This window comes from Vicia villosa, unplaced genomic scaffold (assembly GCF_029867415.1).
Source record: "Vicia villosa cultivar HV-30 ecotype Madison, WI unplaced genomic scaffold, Vvil1.0 ctg.000052F_1_1, whole genome shotgun sequence".
NCBI lineage: Eukaryota > Viridiplantae > Streptophyta > Magnoliopsida > Fabales > Fabaceae > Vicia > Vicia villosa.
This window is the reverse complement of record NW_026704981.1, coordinates 1,829,013-1,840,524: the sequence shown is the minus strand read 5'-3', so window position 1 is coordinate 1,840,524 and position 11,512 is coordinate 1,829,013. Positions and strand designations below refer to the sequence as shown.

At 27.4% G+C, this 11,512-nt stretch overlaps 1 protein-coding gene and 1 long non-coding RNA gene across 3 annotated transcripts; one reads left to right on the top strand and one right to left on the bottom strand.

Moving 5' to 3' along the window:
- Nucleotides 1-7,069: 7,069 nt before the first annotated feature.
- Nucleotides 7,070-7,496, bottom strand: LOC131623103 (uncharacterized). The gene is made up of 3 exons (XR_009290136.1): nucleotides 7,408-7,496; nucleotides 7,236-7,336; nucleotides 7,070-7,165 (listed from the first exon to the last, which is right to left on the bottom strand). It is a non-coding gene; the product is annotated as an uncharacterized LOC131623103 (long non-coding RNA).
- A 524-nt stretch (nucleotides 7,497-8,020) lies between these two features.
- Nucleotides 8,021-11,115, top strand: LOC131623102 (uncharacterized). 2 transcript variants are annotated; one of them, XM_058894121.1, is made up of 7 exons: nucleotides 9,338-9,469; nucleotides 9,609-9,710; nucleotides 9,796-9,950; nucleotides 10,036-10,156; nucleotides 10,233-10,403; nucleotides 10,512-10,631; nucleotides 10,736-11,115. In XM_058894121.1, exons 2-7 carry the CDS (start codon nucleotides 9,621-9,623, stop codon nucleotides 10,949-10,951), a joined length of 873 nt encoding a protein of 290 aa, XP_058750104.1. In that variant the 5' UTR covers nucleotides 9,338-9,469; nucleotides 9,609-9,620; the 3' UTR covers nucleotides 10,952-11,115. The 2 variants fall into 2 exon arrangements, 1 of the variants encoding a protein (XP_058750104.1); XR_009290135.1 differs by lacking the exons at nucleotides 10,036-10,156; nucleotides 10,233-10,403; nucleotides 10,512-10,631; nucleotides 10,736-11,115 and adding exons at nucleotides 8,021-8,593; nucleotides 8,680-8,944; nucleotides 9,074-9,158 and having other exon boundaries at nucleotides 9,263-9,469; nucleotides 9,796-9,932.
- The last annotated feature ends 397 nt before the right edge of the window (nucleotides 11,116-11,512 follow it).

Sequence of the window (11,512 nt, the reverse complement as noted above, 5' to 3'; positions counted from 1 at the left end):
AAAATAATAATAATAATAACAATATTAATAATAAACAAAATAATAATAATCAAAATAATAGTAATGATAATAATAATAAACATAATAATTATGATTATAAATTAAACAATATTATTAATAATAATATAATATTCAGCATCACTGTTAAAAATAATAATATAAATAATAAATTATAATATAATATTTAGCTACCACGATTAAAAATAATTTGATTTATAAAAAATATAATTATTTATCTATTTGGCAATAGTAGAAAATAAAAAAACATGAATACAATTTTAATATATATTATTCAAAAAGTATATAAATAAATATTTTATATAAAATAATTTATAATCAAAAAGAAATAAAAAAAATCTAAATACAATTTTAATATATATATTTATCGTTTCTAAAATATAAGTTAAAAAATGTAATAAAATATATATTTAATTAATAATTAAATATTGTAATGAAATTGTAAATCTCAGTATTTTTTACCCCTCTCTTTAACTCTCTATCTAATATGCATTAAAATATTAATATGATGAAAAAATTAATTGGTTATAAGTCATCAAATTATAACTCTTTCAGTTACTATTCAATCAATTAAAAATGATAAAATAATAATAATAATAATAATAATAATAATAATAATAATGAGAAAATATAATAATGATATAATAATAATAATAATAATAATAATAATAATGAGAAAATATAATTATTCAATCAAATTGTCTCTTTCCGTTACCATTCAATCATATTGTCTCTTTTCAAGAATAGATATATTTTTCTCAATAAATATGATCTCTTGATTTCTTAATAAATAATATTTACATAGTGATATTTTCTCAAATTGTAAATTATAAATATTTTGTATTTTAAATTTCATGATTTCAGTAGCTCATTTTGTATAACTAATTAGTTCTAAAAATTGAATAGAGTCAATACAATTGTCTCTTTTCAAAAATTGATATTATTTTCTCAAAATAAATATGATCTTTTGATTTCTAAATAAATAAAATATTAATAATAATTACATAGTAATACTTTCTCAAATTTAAAAAATATAAATATTTTTTATTTTTTATTATTGTTAGTTATTTTGAAAATATAATTATTTTTAATGTATAATTTAAAAATATTTTAATTAAATTTTCATGATAACAACTCTAGGGAAAATCCTAATTCTTTTAATTTTTTGATTACTTGAAGATGGTATATCAAATAAAATGAAAAGACTTTATTGCAATTTTTTTTTTTTTTGCTATTTGCACCGGTGTCGACCCACCACAAGTGGGCCACTAATCTGGCCAAGCAAGATATTTCCGCCTGGGAATCGAACTCGCTATTCCCCGAGTACGTCCTTGGACGGGGCTCCTTGCCAATGGAGCTCAACCGCTTGGTTACTTTATTGCAATTTTAATTCTCCACCTATTTTATAGTAGTATAACGTAAACTCATTATATTCCCCAATCCACCATTAATATTAATTTAGTGTAGCAGTTACAGTTTACTCGCCTCACTTAAAAAAACTCATTAATATGATTTAATTCCATAATTTCAATAACTAATATATAAATGATATCTCAGTCCCTTTATAGCATAACATACAAACTAAACCAAAGACAAACATTAAAATTCATCATCCATTTTTTTCAACCTTTCCTAATTGCACTCCATTTTTCACGTACAAGGATGTTGAATTTGTATAACAATTATAAATGACATTAGGATCTATACCATAGATTCAGCCAATATTTGTTCAAGGATGTAGCTGTCTTACAAGTTAAGACAATTTCTTCATTTTTATCTATTTATGGGTGTGAAAGATGAAAGAGAATAAACAGTTTTATGGCGAGGTTCCATGGAGCCGATGAATAATAAATAGATATATTCATATAAGAACTTTTACTTTTTTTTCTCTAATTTCCTCTGCCTTCTGTTATTTATTTTTGAAATAATGTCTTTCTATTTCTCTTATTATTTTATTTAATATTAACTTCATAACTAATGTTGCAGGGTGTAACAGGGATAGTTTCACAAATTGGAGTTATGTTATGAGATTGTTTAACAATGAAATTGTATTGGAATCTTGCAAGTAAGAGAGAGTTACTATTGACTCTAGCCTGACTGAAACTCTAGGAATCAAATGATGTCTTCAGTTGTCAATGAAAAATAACATTCAAAGCATAAAAGTCCAAACAGATGCGTTGAGGATATTGTTCATGAGTGTGGAGCTCTTATGTGAAATTTTGAATTTTAATTTTATTAGTAGGCTTTGTAATGTGGAAGCTCATAATTTAGGAAAAACTAAAAAATTGAATTAGAGTTTGTGATATGTTTCATAACTCTATTGTTTCCAAATGTATTCAGCTGGTACTGATCTAAGTAGATTGTTAATGCTTTAAAATAAATAAATAACAACAAATAAGTAATGAAACGCTATTAAAAGTCAAACTAATGCTACTTAAGAAACTTTTTATTGGGGTATCAATATTACTTTGTATAAAATGTCAAAAGTAATTGATATGTTAAGAAAAATTATTATTGAAAAAAAGGCAATTATTAATTATATTGATTCTTATGTGCATATTAGATGGTTCGTGTGTTAATTCTAAAATATGATATAAAATACAATTCATTCTTTATTTGATTATTAACCATTTTTCTTCTCTACAACTTTATTCTATTTTGATTCCGAAAGTTTGTGATTGTGATAATGTTTCTTGCTTGATATAGTATATTTTTGGCATTGCAGGTTTAATTTTGATGAAGACAATTATAATATCATTTTCATGAAAATAGTTGATTTAAATACTAAAGACTATTATCTCATTTTAAATATCCTTATATTTAAACAATGATGAGATACAATGTAACTAATATAAATAATAAATATATTATTTTTATTAACGACACTTATAGCTCACATTTTTATTTTATTCAATTCTTTTAAATATTAACACTATAAGAAATTACATTATTAATTATTATAAGGGTATTATTATATTTAATTTCTTTAAAATTTTATAGTTCATTATTTATTGTTACACTTCTCATATTCTAAAACCTATTAACAATCATTATTAGAGTTGTTATACTTTTGCTATTAGTATTAGAGTCGTTACTTATTTGCTATTAATAATTAAGTTACAACAGTCGTATTTATAAAAAATTGCAATTAGAATGGAAATTTAATATCATTAAATTTAATATATATATATATATATATATATATATATATATATATATATATATATATATATATATATATATATATATATATATATATATATATATATATATATATATATATATATATATATATATATATATATATATATATATATATATATATATATATATATATATATATATATATATATATATAATTTGTCTTAACTATTTATTATAAATCAAAAGATTAAACAATATTCATATTTTTGTAAATTTAAATGCCAAAATATTTTTATTTCTATGAGTTTTTATATTATTAATTTTTTAAAAAATTCATATTATTTTTATGAAATTTAAATTTTAAATATCTTATTTGAAGTTTATAATATTCTTATTATTATAATATTATTATTTTTAATAGTGTTAGCTGAATATATTATTATTAATTCTTAAAAAGTCAATAAAAAGTTTAAATGTTACCATATGACGGGTTACTTTAAAAAAAAGGTTGAAGATATTGGTGACTAAAGATGAATGTGAAGATATAGATACAATATCAAATGTAGTTTAAAAAAAATATTTAATAATATTCTTTAGTTACTTAATTTTTCTTTCTTCTAATTTATGCATTCTAAATAATTAATAGTATAATTGCAATATAATCTATATGGTCTATAAAATAATTTTTATGCAAATAACAAATAAATATCAACTATTATTAAAAAATTATTTCTAACATACCCGTGCAGAGCACGGGTCGGTAATCTAGTAATAATCTAGTAATAATAAAGTAAAATGAGTTTATTGGCAATTTTGACAAGTGGCATATTTCTAGAGCCCTTACTACTTTAAATGTTTCTACTTAAAGAAATACTAGTAACAAACCCGTGCGTTCGCACGGGTTCTGGTACGGGACGCGCATTTGTTTCAGATGTATATTTTTTAATAAAAAAATATCTGTTATCTGGTAAAATATAATAATTAAATGTATAAAAAAATATCTGGTATTTGTAAAAAATTAATAATTGACTGTATAGAAAAATGTCTGGTACCCGTGAAAAAATAATAATGGAATATATAGAAAAATGTCCGGTACCCGTAAAAAATAATAATTGAATGTATAGAAAAATGTCTGGTACCCGTAAAAACATTTAGATCAATAAGATTTTTTAATACAAAATATAATTTTATTATAAAATATGTGAATAATAGAAATTATAAAAATATAATAAAAAAATAAAAGTTAAAAGAGAAAATTGGTTTTGAGAAACTGCTTTAGTTTATAATTTCAAGCTTTAGTCTATTATTCAATAGATTGTAAACAACAGTAAAAAAAGACTTAACCAGGAACCTTAACATAAAAAATAAATTTTAAAATAAAAATAATTTTTAATTTATATATGAATCATAAGTATAATGTTTCTATATATAAAAATATTTGGAAAAATATTTGGCTGAACAATATATTTTATTGTAACTAATATTATTTTTATTTTGATATTATATTTAAAATATTTGGATAAAATAATTGTTCCCATTTAAAATAAAATTAAATAACAATATGGTTATTAAATAAATAGTTGAGTTTAGAAAAAAAATATCTCTTCCTGTTTGGTACGGTTCAAAGAGCCTTAGAGTTATGTGCCAAGAGTCACTCCAATCCAATATTATTTTATTACAAATTTAGAATATTGCAAAGGTTTAAGATTTTCAAGTGGCCATACTTGAATTTATGGATATTACTACTACTACACATTTTCATCAAATGGTATACTAAGGCAAATTGGGGGAAATATTTCCTCTAGAAATGTAACAGAAACGTTTCTCATCAATCATATAGATTAACTGTATCTTCCGCATGCTACTCAGTATACATCATTTACCAGTATAGAGCAGTTTCATCATAATCAAACCTATATATATTACATACTATTTCTAAAATAATATATTGCTAATTAGAATAGTAATGAAGTAGATTATGAATATAAATGGGATAAAAAGAACTAAATGAATAGCAACCAAAGCATTTGCAAGTTCAGAATCCTCTTCAAGATTCAGTATGTTTGTTTTACTTGGGTCTGCAAGCAGTAACTTTGACACAAGTATCATGCCATTGACTATGTCTGAAACAATATAGAAAACTATAATCAAGTCCCTGTATAGGTATGCTGCTAAAGATTTATAAATATAGCATTTCTCAGTTATTTTCATGCAGAAAAACCATGCTAGTGTGATACATGTGCAAATTTTCATAACATCTTCAAACATAACAGGGAAAAATGCTCGTCCAAACTCAAAAGAATCTGTATCTTTCTTTTTTAGTTTAATTCTGCTTGGAATGACCAATTTTGCATCCATATGCTTGATCTTACATTCACCTTTAGTTGATACATTAAACTTCTATTGGTACACCAATTAATAGTTGACCTTACATTCTCAAAATGCAGAACCTGTTCTTATTATTCTGTGTTACAAACATAAAATCCGAATTGAACAACTTCCAATTTAAATCCATTATTCCAGTGTAGCAAATATAAAACAAAGAAAATATGATGTGGACAATAAACTCGGTTAGTATAGAAATGCTCCAAAGAAGTTACCTCAGCAACAGGGGAACATAAATTACTAACAAATTAAGACAACATTTGATCAATCCTTTCCTGCAAGTTTCCGATCAATCTGGATACCAACAAATTAAGACAAAAGAGCTACTATTACATGAATGATCAAATCAATGTTCGCATCAGAAGAACATAAAATATTTATCACCTAAATTGATAAACCATAAACCATCAGTACATTCAAAAGTAGGATCCATGAATGATGCCGCCATGATGATAACGGGTCCTGAAACAATCAAAGAAAATTAGCATCTACATAAACTATCCTTTAGAAAAAAGATTTATAGTTATGAATACAAACTATAATCTCTTTGTGGTAAATGCATAGTTCTGAAATTATGGCATAACTTTGATCGAGCTGATTTTTTGATAACAACAATTAAGTATAGCAGAAACCTACTGCTCATATTCAAACTCCAAGGGATGAGTAATAAATAAATTGAGCTGCTTGTTGCGGTTAGTGAACAATTCAGCTCCATCAAGGCTGCTTACACAACACCAGTTCTTGCCGTATATACATTCAAGACTGCAATACCCCGAGGTTGTATGTATATTAAGAAATCACCAATTTAGACAATACCTTATAAGACATATCTAACTTGTTTTTGTAATTGCTATTATAGAGATAATAAAAGTAAGGCTGTTCTAACAGGTTTCTCATTGCGATCGACATATCATCCTGGCAATTGTTACAATATAATTAAACATGTTAAGAATTGTATTTTCATAATCGTTTGCATGAAAGGGAATTTAGCTGAATGTGTGCGTCCATACGTACCTGAAAGTTTGAGAAGACAATAGGCTAAATATAGTAGCCCTTGTTGCATGCCTTTCTCCTTCAGTTTCAAGAAATCCTAAAGTTGTCAACAAAGAGCATTGAGTATTTTTCAAATTAAAGACTTATTTTTTTTATAGAAACAGAAAATTAGAGTTTCAAGAATGAAATCCCCTCCCATATTCTTGTCTTTCCCATATGGATTAATCAGGACCTGGTATATAGAATAGTAATGCCAACACTAGATATGTAAGTTTTAGCATACATGTTAACCATCACAATAATCAAGTTTTTTTGTACTTCACAAAAGTTGCAGTTCATAATATCTAACAATTTGCTATGGAACTTTCAAAAGTAGTGACGATATGAAAAGGGGATATGTAAATATGGAACTTGTCAAAAACCTGTAAATATGGAACTTTAAACATTGAACCCTAAAACATAAAACAAACACATCACGGTAACCATACAATCAGATACATTCAATAAAAGTATAGTAACAAAAACTTACCAATGGTAGGGATAGTAGTGATGATATGAAAAGGGGATCTGAAAAAGTTCGGTTTAATGAATCGCTCTAGATTGCTGCGATTGAACGTTTACATATCTGAAAAGGGTAAAACTGAAGGATATGGAGATTTTAAAATGAAAGTAAAACAATAAAGTAAAAATCGAACCTCTAAAATCTGAGGAGAATCAGCGTCTTCTTCGTCGTATGCGATTCAACTGTGATCACCACAGGCAACGAAATCAAAACCCTACCATGGAAGCGTTGGATCTGGAAAAAAAGTCCTGTTAATAAACAACATAGAAGTCACTAATTCTATAGGTTGAGCAAACAAACCATACCAGATCATGGTGATGAAGAAGAAGGTTGATGAAGAGGAAGAAGAAAGTCAGTAGTCATGAGAGAAAGAGAAAAGAGAGAGAGAAAGAAAAAGAAGATGAAGAAAAGGGAAAATGAAAGAAGAGGAAAAAAATTTAGATTTGAGAAAAGGGATAATACATTGTGAGAAGAAAGAGAAAGATAGAAAGAGGAAAAAAAGGACGAGAGAAAAAAAAATGAAATTCAAATTGAACCAAGTTTGCATCATTGAAGGAAGCTTAATTGAGAAAAGAATGTAGAAATTGTCCACGTGGATAGTGTAATTGAAGAGTATTTATAAAAAGGGCATATAAGTAATTGGTAGAACATCTACCTTTCTTATATGATGATTCTATTTTTGTTAAGTTATTATTTATTAATTTAATAATTCATTTTATTTCAATTATTATTCATTCCCTATTTCCTATGCTATTTTCTTGGATAACACCCTTTTAATTGGTTTATTACATTTTTTTTATTATTGATTCATATTCTTTTGGATAACACTTTTTAAATGGGTTAATGACCACATAATTCCCACTTGCACGTTACTCTTGGATAACACCCTTTTAATTGGTTTATGACATTTTATTTATTTATTTATTACTGATTCCTATTCTTTTGGATAATACTCTTTTAATGGGTTAATGACCACACAATTCCCACTTGCACGTTAAATTATTTTTCAACTTTTCAGCAAACATTCACCGCCTACGGCAAACCCCTGATCTTCTTCATCAATTCATTCGCTTGATTCAATGTATCTTTCTCAATCATTTCAACCGACCCTTCATTTCGTCCATCGTTCTTCGAGGATTCTGCTTCTATGGGTTTCACGATTCATTCTCTTTAATGGTAATTATTCATCTCCCAATTCCTAAGCAGGGCTTAATCAATATTGTTTCTTTCTGATTATTGGTATTTCCTGATTATTGTGCCCATCTATAAATATGACAAATTCCTTTTCTGGATTATCATTAACCTCTAATCCTTCTATCTGTTGCTTCGGTTTTTTTAATGGTTGCTGCAAGACGCGATTTTGTTACTGAAATCACTCCGGCAAAAGAATCATGGGATGTTGTTGTTCGAGTTATTCGCTTATGGTTTGTTCCAGACATGAATTCGAAACAAAAATATTATGCGATGGAAATGGTTCTAATGGATGAGAAGGTTGTTATTGTTGATTCGTTTGTTAATGCTTTGCATATTAGTTTCAATGTTTTTGTTCTAAATATTTCATCGTTTTTGATTGACAGGGTGGCAAGATTCAGGCTTCTGTTCGAAAAGCTTTGCTCTATCGATTTGATAACAAGGTTCGTGAGGGTAATGTTTATAAATTTAAACATTTTGGTGTCGCCGCTAATACTGGAGCGTATAGGACCACAAAACATCAGTTCAAATTGAGTTTGCATAATTCCACCGTGGTTATAGAATTTGGTGCTGATCTGATAACTTTCTCCCCTTACTCATTTGTATCTTTCCCAGAGATAGTTGGGAAAATTGACATGGACTACTTGATTGGTAATTATCATTTAATATTAAACTCCTATTTCCATCAAACTATGTATTATGAGTTTTAATTTGTGTTATCTGGTATTTTTCGTTTTTTTCAATAAGATGTTAATGTGTTATGTCTTATTTGTGAATTAGATGTTGTGGCCATTTTGTCTGGAGTTGGATGTGAACGAGTCTATGAAAGGAATGGAGTAACTACTAAGTTTAAGGTGTCTAATGGGTGAGCAAATATTTTTTAATTAGTATAAAATTCAATGTATTTTTTTTGTCATGCTATGTTTGGTTTTTGACTTAAGTTGTTTCTTATTTTTTTTATAACTGTAGTATGAAGCTTGACTGTACACTCTTTGGACCATATGTTGATGAGCTTGATTCATACCTTGAATCGGGTAACCGCGGCACTATTGTTGTGCTTGCTAAATTTCTGAAAGTCAAGATGTATAACGGAAAAATCCAGATGCAGAATGCAATGAATTGTACCAAACTATTGTTCGACCCAAAAACACCTGAGGCGGATAGTTTAAAACTGAAGTAAATTCTTTAAAAATCTTATATACATTTAGCAATTCATTTTCTTCTATTAATTTTTATGATTTTTTTGAAATTCCATTATTGAATTTCCTACTTTGTTTTCTTTCTTATTAATGATAACATTGGATCGCCCACTCAGCCATTTAGTTATATGAAGGATGTTTCTGAGATGAGTTTAGAAGAGGATTTCTTAAATTTGAGTCAGCGCAAAACAATTGAGGAGCTAAAGGACTGTCAAGATGTAACTTTTGCTGACACTTATGTCGCATAAATATTTCTTACGTTATAGGTTTATTTTTTAATGCTATTTCATCTTTTTCTTGTAGAACATGGTTTGTGTTGTGTTAGGCACAATCAAACATGTTGTTGGTGGCAATGATTGGTGGTATGCTGCATGTGTCTGCAACAAGGCAGTCGTTGTAGATTCCAAAAGGTTTTTCTGCCCAAAGTGTGAACAGCATGTCTGGACAATAGTTCCAAGGTGTTATTTCAAAATTGTTTAAATTTTCATGGCTAATTTATATATTCTAAAATTATTCAATTTCATAACTTTGTTAAATATATAGGTACCGTGTCAAAGTTAGAGTAATTGATGAAACAGACTCAGCTACTTTTATGCTTTTTGATCGTGATTGTTATTTGCTAACCAAGATTACATGTTCTAATTTGATTGCTGAAATGGACCGGGTGAGTATTTAGAATAAAAATAAATTGTTATATTTATTCAACTTTCATTAACGTAACTTAAATATCTATGTTTTAGGAAACTGAGCCAGCAGTTGTGCAGAGAGTGATTGGTGGTTTTGTTGACCAAACCTATTTGTTTAAGATAGACGTAAACAATGGTGTGAACTCTGGATTTGAGCAATCATTTTGTGTGAAAAAAGTTTGTGCTGATAAAGACATTATTACTAAGTTCAAATCTGTTGCAAAGGTCCATAATACTCTCTTGCAAGTTGCTTCGTTTTATTTTTGTGTGCAATGTTTGTGTTACACAATTGTTCATATAACTGAATTACTTGTGCAATTATAAACTGTTTAGAATTCGGTTGACGTTGAGGATGATTTGGCTGCTGGGGTTGAGCAAAATGATATGGCTGCTGGTGTTGTTCAGAATGATATGGGTGCTGGTGTAATTCAGGATTTGAATTCTGCTGTGAAGGTGGCTACACTCTCTAACCGTTTATTCTTGGTTTAGGTTTTTTTTTGTTTTGTTAAAAGTGATTTATGTTCATGTTATTAACTTTGAAATTATATTCTGTGTAGAATTCTACTGGTGTTGATGAGAATTTGACTGCTGTCCATGTTCAAAGTGAGTTGACTGCTGGTGTAGTTCGGAATTTGAGTTCAACTTTCTTCGCAACTTTCTTCCCCTTTGTCGGGACATATCTAGTGTCTGCAACTAATCCATCAATGACTTTCATAGCTTCTTCATTCCTGATAAATCAAATCGCATTAAAGAAATTATTATGTGATAAGTAGAATGCAAGGACAGGAAAATAAAACCTGTTACTCTACATTGTTTCACCATGATTAACAATTAACTACTAAAATGTTAATCAAAAATCATATACTTGAACAAATTGTTATTTTAACTAACAAATTTGAGAGACTCAAGTCATATATCAAATCTTCTTTTTGGACAAACCCTAATTGTATCCAAAAAACCTAATCCACCCAATTCGACAATTTCTCAACTACTTAAATGCAATCTTCTTATTAACTGAAGAAGGAGAGGATTACTTAAATAAACAATCAGGAATGTTTCATCAAAAGCCTGAAAAATTATTCAATGTGTCTTACAACAAATCCTCCATAAAAAAATGGTAACCATTAATCTATCTGAGAATCGTTGAGCTGACAAATTGATAAATGCGTTAAATTTCTTATCTAATTTGTTTGCTTACCCGTAACCGACATGATCGCACTCTCCCAAACTCATTTTCACCGCCCTGTGAAAACTCTGTTTTCGGTTTTTGGTAGAACTTGGAAATTTCTGTTCGTGTTGGTTTTAAACTCCTCTGCTTCAAATCTAATGACTTC